This window comes from Tenrec ecaudatus, chromosome 4, assembly GCF_050624435.1.
Source record: "Tenrec ecaudatus isolate mTenEca1 chromosome 4, mTenEca1.hap1, whole genome shotgun sequence".
NCBI lineage: Eukaryota > Metazoa > Chordata > Mammalia > Afrosoricida > Tenrecidae > Tenrec > Tenrec ecaudatus.
Window position 1 is genome coordinate 204,988,272 of NC_134533.1, and position 17,965 is coordinate 205,006,236.

The 17,965-nt window shown below is 60.5% G+C and overlaps 2 protein-coding genes across 5 annotated transcripts in view; one reads left to right on the top strand and one right to left on the bottom strand.

Moving 5' to 3' along the window:
- NEK4 (NIMA related kinase 4) overlaps window positions 1-1,461 on the bottom strand; it is a 29,838-nt gene extending 28,377 nt beyond the window's left edge. For both annotated transcript variants that reach the window (XM_075547506.1, XM_075547507.1), the window contains exon 1: window positions 1,254-1,461. In XM_075547506.1, the coding sequence (XP_075403621.1) occupies window positions 1,254-1,346 (93 nt within the window). In that variant the 5' untranslated portion in view covers window positions 1,347-1,461. The remainder of the gene's footprint in view (window positions 1-1,253) is intronic.
- A 2,416-nt stretch (window positions 1,462-3,877) lies between these two features.
- ITIH1 (inter-alpha-trypsin inhibitor heavy chain 1) lies at window positions 3,878-14,863 on the top strand. 3 transcript variants are annotated; one of them, XM_075549006.1, is made up of 21 exons: window positions 3,878-3,979; window positions 4,169-4,189; window positions 4,507-4,670; window positions 5,076-5,180; window positions 5,473-5,635; window positions 6,002-6,112; window positions 6,288-6,413; window positions 6,502-6,618; window positions 7,183-7,351; window positions 7,455-7,580; window positions 8,638-8,819; window positions 9,161-9,346; window positions 10,037-10,176; window positions 10,653-10,807; window positions 11,251-11,271; window positions 11,678-11,758; window positions 11,897-12,010; window positions 12,965-13,154; window positions 13,263-13,435; window positions 14,485-14,596; window positions 14,734-14,863. In XM_075549006.1, the coding sequence occupies exons 1-21, from the start codon at window positions 3,878-3,880 to the stop codon at window positions 14,861-14,863; spliced, it is 2,688 nt and encodes an 895-aa protein (XP_075405121.1). The 3 variants fall into 3 exon arrangements, with proteins under 3 accessions (XP_075405121.1, XP_075405122.1, XP_075405123.1); XM_075549007.1 differs by lacking the exons at window positions 3,878-3,979; window positions 4,169-4,189 and having other exon boundaries at window positions 4,516-4,670; window positions 10,653-10,813; XM_075549008.1 differs by lacking the exons at window positions 3,878-3,979; window positions 4,169-4,189 and having other exon boundaries at window positions 4,516-4,670; window positions 10,040-10,176; window positions 10,653-10,813.
- Window positions 14,864-17,965: the final 3,102 nt, after the last annotated feature.

Here is a 17,965-nt window from a genome sequence, read left to right on the forward strand (position 1 = left end):
CTTCCGCCCCAGCGAGGCCAAAAACCACGGGTGCGCCACATACAAAACTACCCTCACTATAAAAGAGAGCAGCAGTGTCCCAGGGCCTTAGCGGTTTTGCCTCGGGCTGCTAACCACAAGATCAACAGTTTGAATCCACCAGTCGCTCCTCAGGAGAAAGCAGCCCTCTCTTCCTGTCTCGTGTGGCAGTCTCTGAAGCCCACAGGGGCAGTCCGTCCGACCCGTCAAATGTGAGTTGGTGACAACTAATACTCGATGGCGGAGAGTGAGTGAAAACTCAATTACTGCTGTCCTCGATTACCGGAAGAGCCATACCATATGCTCATCACACAGCATGTATATGAATGTACTGCTCAGATTGCAAGGGGCTGTTTTACCCCAAAATAAAATAAAATCCACCGGCCCAGTGCCCTTAGGTCTCAGCAAATGCCCTGAGCCCACACAGGTGGGCAGGAGGGGCTTCTCCCTACGGGCAGTCTGGTTTGTGTCTGTGGCACTAGAACAATAATTCATAATGCCCCCTTTCACTTTCCAAGGTGCCCAGTTTGTACCATACATGGGGGCACCTCACTTATAAATCGCTTTAAAGAACAGGCTCATTATCCTGAGAGTGACGGTAGGAAGGGTTTTTATGCCAAGGAAGTTTTTAAAAATAGCCCTCTCGCTACTTTATTGAGGATAAGGCTGGGCGCCTCCAGAATTAAAGAGAGGGTCCCAGCCTGACCCCAGAGCACAGCGTCCTCGATCAGGGTGGTCTCAGGGACTCAGAGGGAAGGCCTGATGGCTTAGCGGCCAGCTAATAGAATCACTCAGGAAGAGGTGTCAAGTGGCCGGTTGCAGGGGCCACTCACTGAAGGAGTGAACTTGCCAGGGCGTCTGGCGGGAGAATGGCGAGTTGAGGTTCAAGTGAGCCCCGCAAGCCAGACATCAGATGTCTGAGGCCTTTCATTCGAGGTGGAAGCATGCTGGACGCTGCGCGCGAAACGCGGGGTGCAGGCAACCCCAAGGGTGGTCACGCCCGTCCCCTACTCCCCCCGCGCACCCCGGGGACCGCACACCCCAATCAACCCTGCACAGGGGGCGGTACTGGAGGTCGGGGTGCAGATCGCAGGGGTCGGGCCTAGTTTGGGGGCGGGGCTGCGAGGATTTTCCCTCAAGAACTGCCATCCTAGGAGACACCCCAGGCGAGTGCTGGGATGCCGCCCGCCGGCCTGACCCCCACCCCCACCCCGCCGCGCCCCAGGCACGCCGACCTGCCTGCCGTCCCGCCGGTGCCTCACGAGCGTCACCTCCCCGTAGCTGCCCCTGCCCACGGCCCGCAGGTAGCAGTAGGCGGCCAGGGGCATGTTCCCGTCGTGGGCCACGGTCGGGGCGCAGCGGCGGCGGCGGCGGGCAGGGCGGCAGGCCGCGGCTGCAGCCCCGGCTCACGCCCCGGAGGCCGCCACAGCGTCGGCGGCTGGGGCTGCCCAGCCCAGGCGGGAGAGCGGAGGCCCCGCCCACCGCGACGCCGCTGCCATAGCGATCCGAGCCGGCACGGCCCTGCGCATGCTCCGTCTTCCCGAGAGGAGCCGCCATAGAGCCGAGGCGCGGGCCAGAGGGGCTCAGCCGCGCCCGGAGGGCCAGCCATAGAGTAAGGAGCCAGAGCGACCCCCTCTAGCGTCTGCTCACGCACTCTCGGCTTCAGCGCCACCGCCGGCGTGGAGGCCGCGAGAAAACCCCGCAAGCTCTTGGGGGTTAAACACATTCTTCCTTGCTTTAAACCCCAGTGCAAGCGTTCCTTCGGTCTACGAATATTCATGCGCTTCACGAATATTCATGAGCTCCTGCTATGTGGCCCTCTGGCAAAAGTCCCTGCACTCCTGGGGCTCCTATTTGTAATGCAAGTGATGTAGTTGGCCTTGCAAGTAACTGTTCTTTACATTTGCTGTGTCACACACAGCTAAGGAACACGGGCTGCTAATGGAGAAAGAGAGATAGGCTCCAAGCCTCCAGCGGTTTCCCCAGGAGGAAAGACCCAGCGATGTGCTCCCAGAAAGATCAACCCCTGCCAGGGCAGTTCCGTTCTCCCACGTGATCAACGAACTGGCCAGCGGGCTTGCTCTTTAACAAGCCTCTGCAAGGTCCCCCAGGAGCGGCACCCACTCTGGCAGTGAAGGCTGGTTTGGGTTTATACATTTGCCTGTTCATCTTAGTGTGCATGCGTTTCAAAGGCAAGTGAAGGCTTCACCCTGAAACATCCAGCCTGTTCTCCTTATCTGGAACGCAGGATGTATTTACAGTCTGTCAGATACCTTAAGACGCAAATAAATGTAGAGAGCATTCTGCTCCGCAGCAGAGTCAGGATCTTAAGGAGTATTTTTAAAATTCAATTATATTTATTTGCAGATTATATGATTCTATACACAGAAAACCCCAAAGATAGGAAAGTTGTAGGATACAATATCAACAAATGAAAATAAATTAGATTTCTAAACATAAGCAGTGAAAAATTTGAAAGGGAAAGTTAGGTTAATAATTCAACTTACAAAATCATCTAAGAATAAAATACCTAGTGATAAATTTTGCTTGTATTGCTAAAGACTTACATCATCAATATTATAAGACTACAATGAGTATGCTGTGACACCAGGTGTCAGGCAGAGCTCTCTAGAGAAACAAAACCAGGACACTTATGATTACATATACATAAGAGGATAGGTTTATACAGTGAGAAGGACTATAACAGCTAAGGAGTCCACACAGCAGGACAGAAGGTTCAGCTCAACTCACTTCAGTGGAAGTCCTTCAACTCAAGGGTCCAAGGTCAAGGAAGCAGACAGCAGGGTCCTCCCTTGGGCAAGGCAGGCAGAGTCTGCCCACAGGCAGCAGACAGCAGGGTGGGTCAGCAACAGTCGGTAGCTCAGGAGCTTAGCGAAGCAGGCCCAGATGGGATGTCAAACGCAAACTCAAGCTGACAGGATCCACCAGCCTCAAGTTCAAGTGATGTGGCAAAGCAGTCTCAAGCTCCAGCAACACAATCCACGGGTAGGCTTGGCCTACAGGTGGGGTAGCTCACAGGTAGAGGCAGAGACCAGTGAACGCAGCAGCGCTCCAGTGCACTCCTCCGATCACCAGAGAGCAAGAGAAGGGGGCGGGCCTTGCAGAGCCATTTATATCTTTGCCCTCCAAACTGCGGCCTGATTAATCCCACATGTTCCTATTGGCCAGGTTGGCACAATAAACCTAACTATCATGCACCCTTTTTATAAAGGAAAGCAAAGAAAAGGAAAAATGAGTTCCACCTCAAAAGAGAAGTCTTTGAAGTCTATGATAAGACCATGAAGGAGGGGAGAGGGGAGGGACAGGGAAGTCTAGAGGGAGGGATTGGGCGGGGTGGGGGGCATGGTGTGTGTGTGTGTGTGTGTAGAAGCACATGTATATCGCAATTTGATGAGCTGGGCTGAGCAATCACAGAGGGCATGTTTTTCTTTGCATGTTCGATTCCACAAACAAAAACAGAATTGAAATAAATTTTGAGAGTGGGAGAGAAAGGTCACCGCCCTCCCAGTCCTTTGCCGGTCAGAAGCAAACACAGGTCTGAGTGGCTTTGGAAGGAGGGAAAGGAAAACGGGGGAAAGCAGATATGAGTGGATCAGGGGGAGACTCGAGGGCCAGCTGTGGAGACGGCAGTCTAGCAGAGGAGAGCATCCCGCATGCCACCAGCATACTGGCGTGCTGGCCTGGGCAGCTCGGCCTCCGTTGGAGTGTTCACCGCCAATGTTTGAGTCCCCTGCTCTCGCTCCGTTTAATGTTTAATCCGTGTTTGTCCAGCTCAGTATTGATTCCTGGTCTCAGGGAAGTAAGGGGACAGTGGGGGCCTACGACCAGGGACATCGCCATGGGGCTGCATGTGCTGCTGGGGGTGTTCCTGGTGTCCCTCCCTGCCCTGCAGGCCTGGTCAGACCAGGGCTCGGACCCAGGCAGGCTCAGGGGCAGTGAGGTTTGTGGCTAAGACCTAGTGACAGAAACAAGTGGCTGGGACTGGATGGGGCCAGACCATAGCCCCAGAGGTTGGGTGTTACCCCTGGCCCCCTTCTCCCTTGGAGGGTGAAGGGATCCCCCAGGCGCACTGGGGAGGGGAGGGTGGGGGCAGAGAGGCGTTTGACTCACTCTTGGCTTTGTTTTGCAGAAGCGCCAGGCCGTGGACACCGTAAGTGGGAATCTCTGTACCGGGGTCTGTGAGTGGCCGGGCAGAGGGATCAGGGTGCTAGCCCATCCTCATGCCCCTGGCCCCAAGTGTGCCCCCTCCCCCAGAGCCATGGGCAGAGGGCACTCTTGTGTCCAGGCTTGGGGAGGTAGTCCTGCTCACCGTGCCTCCTGCATGGACTCAGGCAGGGAAGGGTCTCTGCAGGGGCCACGGTCCACTCTCCTGTCTCAGCACCTTGGATCTGAGCCAGAGTCTGCATCTCAAAACGTCCAGGGGGGCTCCCCACCCCAGGCTAGAGCCCCTGCCATCTCTCTCGCCAGGGCAATGGCATGGTCATCCGGAGCATGAAGGTCAATTGCAAGGTCACCTCCCGCTTTGCACACTATGTCATCACCAGCCAGGTGCTGAACAACGCCGACCGGGCCCAGGAGGTGGCCTTCGAAGTGGAAATCCCCAAGACAGCCTTCATCAGCGACTTCGCAATGTGCGCACCCCACCCCGTCCCAGCCCACGTCTCCCAGAGCGGCCACTCATGAAGGCCGGCCCCTGGCCAGGCCACCTCCTCGCTCCCGCCAGGCCCCGCTTTGAGGGGAGGTCTCAGGTCCTAGCTTAGGAAAAACAGTACTCCCATCCAGATTCCCCAGGAGCCAAGGCCATGGGGCAAGCCTTCGCCCGGGATGGGGGGTTGGGGGGTGGGATGGCCTCTGGCTGCTTCCTCACTGCCCATGCCCCTTTCAGCATCACTGTGGAACGAGGGGGACGGTCCAGGAGGCTTCTTGTAAAGGCTGGTGCAGAGAGGGGCTTGCTGGGTGTGGACTCCGGCCCCTCTGCAGGAGGAGTGGGTGGTTACGGAGAGGCCTTCTCTCCTGGGGCCCTCTCTACCCTGCAGCACCGCAGATCGGAACGCGTTCGTCGGGAACATCAAGGACAAAGTGACCGCCTGGAAGCAGTACAGGAAAGCCGCCATCTCTGGGGAGAATGCCGGCCTTGTCAGGTGGGTCCTGGGGGCTGGCCCCTAGGTCTGCTTCAGCCTCAGGCTGTGAGTGGCTGGGGTGATGGGAGGGGGAGCCAACCACCAGGAGGAACAGGGGTGGTGGTGGTGGGGCAGTGGCCTCCTCCCAGGAGGGCTGCAAGAGGTGGGCCCCACCCTGGGCAGTCAGCAGAGCAAGGTGAGGGAGGGCCCACTGGAGCTGGACCACCACCCAGAACAAGAGGGCCAAAGAGCTCGCACGGGGTTGGGCAGGTGGAGGGAGTCTCACTGACTGGCTGTCGCCCTGCGGGACCAGGGCCTCTGGAAGGACCATGGAGCAGTTCACCATCCACTTCACCATCGGCCCCCGGAGCAGGGCTACCTTCCACCTGACCTACGAGGAGGTGCTGAAGCGCACACTGGGGCAGTACAACATTGTCCTCAAAGTCAAGCCCCAGCAGCTGGTGCAGCACTTTGAGGTAGACCCCAGCGGCTTGCACACAAGGGGGGGGGGGCACGCCCAGGGCGGGGCTCCTGCTCCCTGGTCAGCACCTGAACACCCCGGGAAGGGGACAGTGTCCCCAGGTGGGGCTCCCGAGGGCTCTCCCTGCCCCCCGCGCCCTCCTCCCATCTGTTAAACATGAGTCCCCTGCTGGTCCCAGCAATGCCACGCAGGGCCCATAGTTGCCAGATGTCCGGGGGGGGGGGGGGGGGGAGGGTTGTCCTGCGCCACATGGTGGCGCTGAGGAATTCAGGCAGGCATGGCTTCATCGGCCAAGAAGTGCCTGGCCCTGTGCTGAGGTGGACAGTCCCGGGGAGAGAATGGATGTGCTTTGGTGTTACAGATCGACGTGGACATCTTTGAGCCCCAGGGGATCAGCAAGCTGGACGCCCGCGCCTCCTTCCTCTCTCAGGACCTGGCCCACACGATCAAGAAGTCCTTCTCAGGGAGAAAGGTGTGTCGGGCGACTGGGGGTGGTGACAGGCTGCCCCCAGGCCAGGGAGGCCGGTGCCAGGTGCCAGGGAGCAGAGCATCCGGGAGAAGGCTAAGCGCGCACACACTTCTGCTTCACCTGTGCGAGCCTCCTGGTGTGGGGCCAGGAGCAGTAACGTCCCCCCGTGTGGCCTCAGGGCCACGTGCTTTTCCATCCCACGGTGAGACAGCAGCAGTCCTGCCCGACCTGCCCTACATCCCTGTGGGATGGGGACTTCACAGTGACCTACGATGTCAATCGAGACAAGATCTGTGACCTCCTGGTGAGCCTGAAGCGTGTGGCCTGGATGGACGGACAGATGGACGGCAGAGTACTCAGGAGAGAGGTCTCACAGTTGCCCTGTGTCTCAGGTCGCCAATAATCACTTTGCTCACTTCCTGGCTCCCCAAAACCTGACGAACCTGAACAAGAACCTGGTTTTTGTGATTGACATCAGTGGTTCCATGCAGGGCCAGAAGGTGAAGCAGGTAAACACAGGCTGGGGCAGCGTCCCCCATCCCCGCCACACCCCCGCCACAGCCCTAGGAGGGCTGACCAGGCAGAGACATGGGGCTCGACCAGGAATCCTAGGCTCATAGGGTCCCTCTGGGCTGGAACCCCCATCATTCCCCTTCCTCCCACAGTCTGAGCCTATGCATTCTTGGGTCCTTAATGGCAAAACCAGGGAGGCTGACAGCGTCTCAGGGCCAAGAAGTTGATGGGTGGGCAAGTCCTCGGGGGTGGGCTGTCGGCACCTCCCAGGGCAGGGCATGAGTGTGGGGCTGCTGGGAGTCCTTCAGCCTGTCGGGGTATGAGCAATCAGTCCACAGTGCAGTGGGCCACAGCTGGACAGACAGGAGTTTAGAAACATAGCCTGCCGGGTCATGACTCTTCCCAGGAGGGTTCCCTTCTCCCCCTGCTCCCCCGCCCCCATCCACCCTGGATGGAGCAAGATCCCCTCTCCTGAGACTGATGGATAGACAACCATCTAGTCTATGAGCTCCGGGGGCTCCTGGGGACATGTCCCTCCCCTGCCCCCTCTGTTCCTGCAGACCAAAGAGGCTCTCCTGAGGATCCTGGGGGACATGCGGCCGGACGACCACTTCGACCTGGTTCTCTTTGGGTCTCAAGTGCAGTCGTGGAAGGGCTCACTGGTGCAGGCCACCGCCGCCAACCTGCAAGCGGCTCGGGATTTTGTGCAGCGCTTCTCTGTGGCTGGGGGTAAGTGCAGGGGGTTGGGGGTTAGGGGTGGGGATGGGGGTGCCTTGGGCTGCCCCAGGGTGGTCTCTGTGCCCGCAGAGTGAGAGTTTTCCCTCCGTGGCAGCCACAAACCTGAACGGGGGACTGCTGCGGGGAATCGACACGCTGAACAGGGCTCAGGAGGCTGTCCCCGCCCTCCGCAACCACGCCTCCATCCTCATCATGCTGACTGACGGCGAGCCCACCGAGGGTGAGCACTTCTCCCGTGCCCCCTCGGGAGGCTGCAATCTTCTCGCTGTCAGGCATTCCAGCCAAGGTGGTAAGAGGGGAGGCGAGGGTTGGGTCAAGCACTCGGCTAGAAAGCCAGTCCTGACCACACCACGGAGCTGAAGGGACACGTCCTGTCCTGTGAGTTGGCTGCTGGGGGCCTCTGAATGTGCCTGGTGTGTGTGTGTGTGTGTGTGTGTGTGTGTGTGTGTGTGTGTGTGTGTGTGTAAAGCACTGTGCAGAAAGCACTTACTGCATGTCGACTTAAGCCCTGGCGGCATAGGGATCACATCTGGGGCTGAGATCCACAAGGTCCGAGGTTTGAAACCACCAGCTGCTCCTGAAGAGAAAGACAGGGCTTTCTACTCCATAAACAGTCAGAGCCTAGAGAACTCACCAGGCCATTCCACCCAGTCCTACAGGGCCGCATGAGTCAGCATGGTTTTGGTCTTACCTTGCTCGTGCCAAGAACACGGCTGGGAACCAAGAAGAGACCCAGCAAGGGGCAGGTGTCTCTGCCTGCGGCAGTTCGGGGGCTAGTCCCCCCGGGGAGGCGGCAGACCCAGAAGCAGATGTGCTCTCGAGAGTCCTGGAGGACAGGGTGCTGGGGGGCAGTGGGGCCACACACAGGGAGAGCCTGGGCCGCAGGGCAGGGTCCTGGAAGAGGCCACCCTGAGCTCAGCCTGGAAGGAGGAGAGGCAAGGCAGGAAGGAGGTCTCTAGAAGAGAAGGGGTCTTGGACGAGACACAAGTGTGCAAGGCGGAGCCTGCAGACAGGCTGGGCCTGGCCTCGCAGGAGGGGCCAGAGGGGCTGGGGCAGATCAGCTGGAGAGACCCACGTGGAGGGCAGGCCCTTGTAGAGGCTGTCTGTCGCAGCTACTCTGGGCAAACAAGAGTTGGTGCTGCCTCCAGACGGTTGGGGGTGAGAGGAGATGAAAGGCTGCCACCCCCACCCCCCGGGAATGTGCCTCAAAGTCCCTTTGCGCTGCACATGAGTGAGTGTGGGGCCAACTCCTGCCACTGCCCGGTGTGTGGCCACAGGCGAGACGGACCGTGCCCAAATCCGGAAGAACATCCGCAACGCCATCCGGGGCAGGTACCCGCTCTACAACCTGGGCTTCGGGGACAGAGTGGACTTCAACTTCCTGGACGCCATGTCCATGGAGAACAACGGGCGGGCCCAGAGAATCTACGAGGACCGGGACGCCACCCAGCAACTGAAGGTCATACCTGCACCTCCACCCACAGGCACACACAGCGCCCTCGCTGGTGGGGGCGGGACTAGGAGGGGGGCGGGAGGGATCTTGGCTGCCATTTGGCTTCAAACAGCGGCGTGACCTTGAGCCTGTACCCCAACCCTTGTCTGTCTGACCAGCATCTTAGGGCAGCTCTGGTCTGCAGGAGCGCCCTGGAGGGAGTGGGCTGTAGGGGACTGAGGATCAGGGTGCCCCAGCCTGCAGTCAAGAGGTGCTGGAGGAGATCAAAGCCCTTTGAGAGGGGGTACAGGGGGGCTTCCTGGTGCTCAGGGTGGCCCTCAAACAGGCTTTGGCCCGCTCCCCTGCAGGGCTTCTACAACCAGGTGGCCACACCCCTGCTGATGGACGTGGAGCTGCGGTACCCGCAGGACACGGTGGCTGCCGTGACGCAGCACTGGCACAAGCAGTTCTACGAGGGCTCTGAGATCGTGGTGGCGGGGCGCGTGGCTGACCACCAGCTGGGCAGCTTCAAAGCTGATGTGCGGGCCCGAGGGGTAAGTGGGCAGCCCTGCAGGGTGGAGAGGCCAGTGGGCCCATGGGTGCAGCCCCACACTAGCCCTTCATCTTCCCTCCCCCAGAGATTCCCACACAGCACAGTTCCCCCCAGGCGTGAGTTCCTCCCCAAGCAGGCATCTGGGGACCAAACAGGCCGGGATGGGGCCAGTAGAGCCCCCCCGTGCGCCCCCCACCCCTGGCTCAGAGTGGACTGCAGTGGTGCCTCCCTTGAGTCTCCCAAGGACACAGTCCAAGTGAGGGGCTCAGCGCCAGGTCAGGATGGGGCACACAAGTGCCTCTCAGATGGGCCAGAACACACCTGGACTGGAGGGCTTGGACTCAGGCGTTGAAGTAGGACGGCTGAGCTGGACCCTGCCTCTGCTGCCACCCGAACCAGCTGTGTGAGCCTGGGCAGTGGCTCTAGGTCCCCGGGCCTAGAAACAACCTGGAGGTGGGGTTGTTGGCCTCCCTGAAGATGGTAGCCCATGAGGGTAGAGGCCAGGTCCATCTGGTTCTCGGAGGGTGGGCCAGCAGGGAGTGTTTGCAGCACGACAGAGGGAGGGAGGAGGAGGGGTGGCAAGGGGCTCAGAATAAAGCTGTGGGGAGGGGCCCGGATCATAGTGGGAGGGGCCTCTCAGAACCAGGAGCCCCAGCCCAGGGTGGTGCCCTTTCCCCCACATCCACTGCAGGAGGGCCGGGAGTTCCAGACCACCTGCGCGGTGGACCAGGAGGAGATGAAGAGACTGCTCCGGGAGCGGGGTCACGTGCTGGAGAACCACCTGGAGCGGCTCTGGGCCTACCTCACCATCCAGGAGCTGCTGGCAAAGCGGTAGGACCATGGCCCCTCAGTGGGAGGGGCGGGCTCCTGCCTGGCAGTGTCCAGTGGGCCCCACGGCCTCATCTCTGTCCATCAGTCTCGCTCATGAAGTGGACACCAGCCCCGCACCCCCTGTCAGCAGTGTGGGCGGGACCTCTGACCCCCCTCCCCTTTGTCCCCTGTTCTTTTCCGCCCCTGTGGCGAGCGTGGGGGGGAGGGGGTGAAGCTCTTGTCGTCCCCACTACACAGATGAGTTAATGGAGTGGCAGGGGTCTCCCCTGTAACCTGAGCACGGCCGCCTGCCCAGCCTGGGGGCGCTTTTCTCTGGGGGTGGTGATTAAACCCCCCCATGAAGACCCTCAGAGCATTGCAGATCCATCACACATGTCTGCTGAACATGTGCCCGCAGGGGTGAGGGCCGGGGAGTGCCAGTCCCTTAGCGTGGCAGTGCCAGGGGTCGGAACTGGTGCCCATCCATCTGTGCCCAGGATGAAGGTGGAAGGAGAGGAGAAGGCTGACTTGTCCGCCCAGGCCCTGAAGATGTCCCTGGACTATCAGTTCGTGACCCCGCTGACCTCTATGACGATCAGCGGCATGGTTGACCAGGATGGCCTGAGGCCCACGATCGACAAGCCCTCAGAGGGTATGGGCCAGGCCCTGCTGGGCAGGAGGCCAAGGGCAGCGGGGGGACTTCTGGCCTGTAACCCTTTTCTCTTCTCTTCTTCCCTCCTCCCTTCCAGACGACTTCTCAGGTGGGCCATAAGTCTGGAGCCTTTCATCATCGAGGGGCTGTTGGTGGCTGAGCCCCCCCTCCCCGAATCAGCCCTCTTGCCCCCAGTAGTGTTAGCCTGGTCCCTTTCCCACTTGCCCCCCACCCTCAGCCTTCTGGCCCCGTCCTGGGGCTCCCTCTGGATGGGGTTTTTGCTTCCCGAGCCTACTACCAGGAGAGAACAGGGTCCCCGGGGGAGTCCTGGGAGCCCAAAAAGGAATGCAGACTCACTCTGGACCCAGGACACACATGCGGGGGGGGTGTGTGGCTTGTGGGGCATGGTGGGGACACGTCCTCTGTGTCATTGTCTTCTGCAGAGCTGGTGGGACCCAGAAGAAGTAAGTACTGGTCACGCTGAAGGGACCCACGTCTCTACCTCTCCCACTTGCTCGCTCCCCCACCCTGAGCCGCATTCAGTCTGCCCGAACTGAAGTCCCCAGCCCATCCCCCTGCTGGCCCCATGAGGAGCAAAGGCCCAAGGCTGCTTTCCTCTGTCCCAGCTCTCCTGACTGCCCCTCAGGGATCCTCAGACAGTGCCAGCAGGTGCTCTCCCCACCCTTCGGTGCAGCCTCCCCCACAGCCTGGGGAGGGGGAGGGGGACGACCTCTGTAGCACTCCCTGAGAAACACCCAGGCTGCTCCCTGGGCCTCTGGACTGCATGGGAGGGGGCATCAGGCAAGGGACAGCAGCTCCTGGGAAGCCCAGTCACCTTGCCTCTAAAGGCCGGTTGCTCTTGCCTGCCAGTCTACATGCTGCCTGCCTGGCAGCCCTCACCAACACACGCCAGCCCTCTGGGCCAGCAGCTGCCCGATCAAGTCACTGGCGGTGAGTCCGGGGGTTTTGCCTTCCCGACACCCCTTGCCTTCCCAGCAACCCCTGCCTTCCCGGCAACCCCCTGCCTGCCAGCTGTCCCCTGGGGCCTGCCCAAAGCCCAGTCTAATAGAATCTGTGCTATGCCCCCAGTGGACACTGACCCCCACTTCATCGTCCACGTGCCCCAGAAAGAGCTCACGCTGTGTTTCAACATCAATGAGGAGCCAGGCACAATTCTGAACCTGGTACAGGACCCCGACACAGGTATGGGTGGGGGACCTGGTGCGGGACCCCGACACAGGTGTGGGTGAGTGGCATGCCAGACACTTCTGCCAGACATGGGCCATGGTGGGACCAAGACTTCCCTGCCCTGGACATTCAGCCACAGACAGGACGGTGGCCAGGGTGTCTGCTCCCCGCCAACTGTGTGTGCTGTGCCTTCTGGCCTGAACTTGCTTCCTCTTTCCACTGCTGGCCTGAGCCCGACCCAGGCTGGTCTCCAGGTACCCATCCCCAGCCCAGAAAGGCCCGTGTCTGCTCTCATGCTTTGCCACTGCTGCCTTGTTCTTGGGCGACGTGCACAGCTCGTGCCGTGGCTGCTGGAGGGAAGGTGGCCAGTGTGAGTCGGTCTGTGGGCAGAATGTCAGTCCCTGCAGCCCTGCCTGTCCAACACAAATCCGTCTGACGTACAGGGCTGCTGTGGGTGTGCCAGCTCTGCCAGTGCCGGCTCTGCGCACCCCCGGCACTGGGGGTGCCATCCGAAGTTCTTATGCATTTTCAAACAGGGGGCTCCTGGCCCTCCTCTTGCCCTGGTGCCCCCACAAGACATGGCAAGGTCCTGCTGCACCTCCCCCACGTGTGGCTGAGGTAGCCCCCCACCCCAGTCTGGCTTTCCCAGCAGTGCTTCTGACCATGGGGAAGTGCCCCTCTTCTTCACTGGGCCCCTCCCTCTTTCCTTCTGCACAGTGTTGATTGAGTCTCCCTATCTATTCTCCCCACCCCTACTCAGGGCTAGGGAGGCAGTGGGGCCTGAGGCCACCGCTCTCTGGATAGACAGATAGATCATTGCAGAGTGAAGCCACTGGGCTGGGGGGTGAGGGGGTCCAGGCTAAGGAGCAGACCCGTCATGGATCCCCAGAACTCCCAGGAGTGGCAGGGGGAGCATGGGCGTCTCTCAGGAGGAAGACATGGGCAACAGCAGGCTCTGACTCCCTGCAGGCTTCTCCGTGAATGGGCAGCTCGTTGGCGATCAGGCTGGGCATGGGGTCACATACTTCGGGAGGCTGGGCATTGCCAACCCCTCGACGGGCTTTCAGCTGGAAGTGACTCCTGAGAACATCTCGCTGAGCTCCGGCTCAGGTGGACCCGTGTTCTCCTGGGCGGACCAGGCTGTGCTGCAGCAGGACGAGTAACCGGGCCAGGGCGGGGAGACAGGGGTGGGGAGGCAGGGGCGCTGGTGGGGGTGCTGGGGTGCAGTGAGGCCCCACCTGCCCTCACAGCCAGCCCGACCCCGCAGGGTGGTGGTGACTATCAACAGGAAGAGGAGCTTGGTGGTGTCCGTGGGCGATGGGGGCACCTTCCAGGTTGTCCTGCACCGGGTGTGGAAGGGGAGTGCCGCCCACCAGAACTTCCTGGGCTTCTACGTGCTGGACAGTCACCGGATGTCGGTCCGGACGCATGGGCTGCTGGGTATGGCTGGCCAGTGGGTAGGACCAAGGGGTGGCAGATTGAAGTCAGTGACCTCCTCTGGGCTCCTGGAGCCAGGAGTCAACTTTCTTGCTGGACGCCCGCCACCCCCACTATGGCCTCCAAGGCCCAGGGCTGCCAGAGACAGGCTTTTCTGGGAGGGCTGTGCAGTGGATTGTATGGTGACATCACATGATGGGATCACACAATGAATCACATGATGAGGTCACAGGAAAAGGTCACACAATGAGATCACAGAAAGAGATCATACAATAGATCTCATGCCGGGATCACACAAAGGATCACACAGTGGATCACAAGATGAGATCACACAATTGGAATCATGCACACTATGAGCTCACATGATGGGAATCACATGAGATCACGCAGGAAGTGATCATACAATAGAGGTCATGATGAGATCACACGACGAGAAGGCAGCTCAGTGAGCATGGGATGGAGGTGGGAGGTCTGCTTCGCTGACAGGAAGCTCCTTCCCCCATGGGTGGGTGGGCCACAGACCCGCCCTCTGCAGCCCCTTCCCCTCTGGCCTCTCTCCCCACTGTGAGCATGGATCCACTTTCCCATAGCTAGTGAGGTCCAGTGTGGTCTCTAACTTCTCCGTAGAAAATTCTTTTGTCGCCCGGACACGTCAGTGCCTGAAATTGCCCTCACACTCCTTTTCCAGACCTTCCTTCTGCACCCTCACACTCGCGACCCCCACTCGACCCCCAGTAACCCACGCCACTGCTTGCCTCGCATGGGGGACCGAGGGCTGGCGTCCCGTTGCTGCTGGCTTAGTTCACATGCAGGCATCTTCGGGGCCCCGGACAGCGGCGTGCTGCAGTGAGCAATGGCCCCATGCGCGTGTCGGTCCCCCACCCACCTGCTGAGTGACCAGAGGTGGTACATTACACTAACGTTGACCAGCGACAGTAAAGACCCTGGAAGACTGTCCAGGCAGCCCTCGAAACGCTGGGTGCATGCGCACCCACTCTGGGCAAGGCCGAGGCAAGGCCCAGCAGTGACCCTGCCTCTTTGCCACCCCCCAGGACAATTCCTCCACCCTTTTGAAGTTGAAGTGTCCAGCGTCCACCCAGGCTCTGACCCAGCGAAGCCAGATGCCACCATGGTGGTGAAGAACCACCAGCTGACGGTGACCAGGTGGGCCTGCCACATGCTCACGCCCTTCTGCTCGCCACTGTGTGCCCGGTGTCCCCATGGGTGGCCTGGCCCTTGGGGAGTCACATGGAGGAGGCCCTGCCAGACCAAAGGGGTATATAGAATTCGTCTCTCCCCAGGGGCATGCAAAGAGACTACAGCAGGGACCCCCGGCATGGGGCTGAAGTGGCTTGCTGGTTCGTCCACAACAGTGGGGCTGGCCTCATCGATGGCCTCCACACGGACTACATTGTCCCTGACATCTTCTGAGGCCTGCGCCCAGCGCCCCTGTGCCCGCTGGGCCTTGGGCGGCTTCCCACCTGCTGCCCCAGCCACACCTCCCTTTCGAAGCTGTGCCCCGCGCCCCAGCATTAAACAGAGGCTGCGTGTGGTCAGCTGTGTTCACTGCACATGGTCCTTCCATGCAGCTCTTTGGAGGCTCTGATCCAATCGGAGACATCTCAGAAGAAAGATCTGCTTCCAAAAAAGCTGGCCCCGGGGACCCCACGAGCACGTGGCCCCCGGGTGGGCCTCCACTTGAGAGCCACTGCTGTTCAGCTGGAGCGGGCTGCTCTTTGGGGCAGGGTACAGAGAGGCCGCCCAAGGGCCTGCAATCTACAGCCCCAGATGCAGCAGACCCAGCTCAGGCAGGGAGAAGCTAGCCGGAGGTTGAGAGGGCACCTCTGCCCCACTCCATGCTCCCCTGTGTTCCGCAGCACCCCCGAACCTGGATCCCCCAGTGTCCTGCATGAGCCTGCACACAACACCCTGTCCAGGGACCAGAGGGCACCCCAACCGTGTGTCACCGCCGGCCCAGGGCTCCTGGGGCCCAGCCGGCAGGTTCTAAGCACCTTGCCTGAATTAACTCCACACCTGCTCACAATGGCCTAAGGCAGGGTGGTGGTGGTGGTGCTTTCATTGTGCCCATTGATGGCAGTGGAAATGAGGCACATAGAACTCAGGTGATTTGCCCAGAACCACTCAGCCTGTAAGAGGCAGAGGTGGGACTCGGACCCATGCCGTCTGGTATTGGTGCCTGTATGCTTCACCTCCCTACATGAGCATGGCAGGCAAATAGGGGGTGGGGGCCGGGCATCACTTAAAAATGAACTTCAACCTCGAGGCCACGGAGTCGATGCTGCCTCGCTGATACCTGTAGCGCACGGTAGAACACCACTGCCCCTCCCCAGCTTTCTCAGACCGCAGCCCTTTCCTGGAGCACTGAGCATCTTTGGTGGGTTCCCCCACCCCCACCCCATGAGCAGCTGCTGGTTTTGAACTGCTGACCTTCTGACTAGCTGCACAACCTGTAGCCCTGGGGCCAATATTCACCCTTGAACATGGAGTCCTAAAGTCCAGCCTGGACTGGAAGCTGCGCCCACTGGGCCCCTCAGCCTAGCTGCCCCGACAGGAGCTTGCACTCTCTGCCGGCCCAGTCAGTGTTTCCTAAATGCAGAGAAAGCTGCAGCCCAGGGGGCTGCCATTTCAGGGGCCCTGAAGCAGGTCCCTCCCTCCTCACGTTGACGCCCAACATGACACCACCGGGTCAGAGGCACACTCCTGGGGAACGTGGGCAGGTGGCCGCCGACTCCTTCCTGACCCTTTCCCTGTGGATTGCTGTCCAGCTCCTGCTACAAAGGACACCAGGGAGGGCACGGAGGCCACGAGGACTGGCCCTGCCAGGCCAGAGCTGTAACAAGGAAGGCAGGGCTGTCTGTTGGCGGCCAGCCTATTCCCGGCTGGACTTTTCTGGGGAGACTCCGTGCTGCAGGCAGGCCAGGCTCTGCCTCCTTTCCCTCCCTGCAGGAAGGACCTGTGGGGAAACATGAAGCTCTCTCTCCGGCTTCTGTCAAAGTCTACATCAAACCCCTCCCAACACCCACCCCGCCCCCATGACTCTGGGCCCCTTCAGCGCCCGGCCAGCCTTTCCACAGCTCAGAACCCTGGTTTCTGGTTGCTTCTCCCCTAGACTCCCAAGCATTGGGATGAAGGCGTGCTCCGGGTCTGGGGGGGCGGGGGGGGTGTCACTGGGCAGTGACCCAGCTCAGGGGCCATCTGGGAGCCAGGCCACTCCAGGCCTGGGGCAGCTCACTTCTGATGACAGCCCACTGGGTGCCAGGGCCTGCTGAGTGTCCAGCGACTGTAGACTAAGGACCTGGAGGCTCTCGCCGAGTCCAGCACCACTCACCAGCGGCCTCTGTCACTCTGTGATTCGGTGACCCTCCGCTTGGTCTCCTGGATCTCCGTCACATCCAGTGAGCCCACCCACTTCCTCCTCCTCCTACCCCAGGACCCCTGCTCTCTGCAGCTCTGTCTGTACATCTCACAGCTAGAGGCCGGAGCTTCCAACCAAGTCCGGCAACAGCCTACAGTCACTGTCCTGGCCCAGTGGCCTCATCTACCTGGCTCAGGAGTGGACAGACAAGAGGGGCACCCCTTGGTCAGGCTCACACATAAGAGCCCATGTGGGGGGTCCCCCAAAGGCACAGGGGGCTGGTGTGGCTCAGGAGTCCCCAGCCCAGTGGGAGGAGACCAGGTGGTGCCTCTGAAGTACCCCTTACAGTGCTGAGAGTGACCTGGCCTGTGACACGGTCTGGCTCTCAGAGCGCGAGTCCTGAGGTTAACGGGACAGTTGGAGCTGAGCATACAGACCTCCACGTGAGGGGTGGGGGCGAGCTGGCTGTGGGGGAGCGTGGACTGCGAGTGGGCTGTCTAGTGACTGGTTGAGGATCAGGCTGGAAGGAGGAAGGCTTCCTGATGAGAATGGGAGGGAGGCTGCTGGAGGTCAGCAGGTTTGGAAGAGCAGGTTGGAGCCAGATGGTGGAGTGAGCTGAGCGCAGGCCTGGCTGTCTACTCTCAGGAAGAGGGAGCCCGGTGGTGCTATGGGTTGGGCATCAGGTCGTCAACCACGGGGTTGGTTGTTCAAGCCCACCGACCACTCTGCAGGAGGAAGACGAGGCTGTCTGCTTCCACAAAGATGTACAGTCCTGGACTCTGTGTAAGCAGTCTCTACGGGTCAGTGCTGACTTGATGGCAGTGAGTTTGGGGTGTTTATTTTTTCTGGGGGAGGGGCTGACCCAGGAGGCCAGAGCAGGCGCTGGCTGTCACACAATCCCATCCTGTTTCCATTTCCCCTGCCCACCCCCCAGGGTCACCCAGCTCTGTTTGCCCAGACTCCACTGATGCTGCTCCTGGGGGGGAGTGGGGAGGTCATGGCCTCCAGCTCATCTGGAGTAAAGTCCCAACCCTATTGGCAGTGCCCTCCAGGTCCCCTTGACCCAGGCAGTTACAGGCCGGAGGGCACAGGCTCGATCCCACCCACGCGCCAACTTCCTGGAAGCGCCGCCCATGCTGCTCCCCCCCCCACACCGG

Bases quoted from the DNA above. Each gene is read 5' to 3' on its own strand.
- ITIH1 (XM_075549006.1), top strand. From the start codon at position 3,878: ATGGGGCTGCATGTGCTGCTGGGGGTGTTCCTGGTGTCCCTCCCTGCC. The intron at 5,181-5,472 runs GTGGGTCCTGGG...CTGCGGGACCAG, and splicing joins GAGAATGCCGGCCTTGTCAG to GGCCTCTGGAAGGACCATGG. The intron at 11,272-11,677 runs GTAAGTACTGGT...CTTGCCTGCCAG, and splicing joins GCTGGTGGGACCCAGAAGAA to TCTACATGCTGCCTGCCTGG.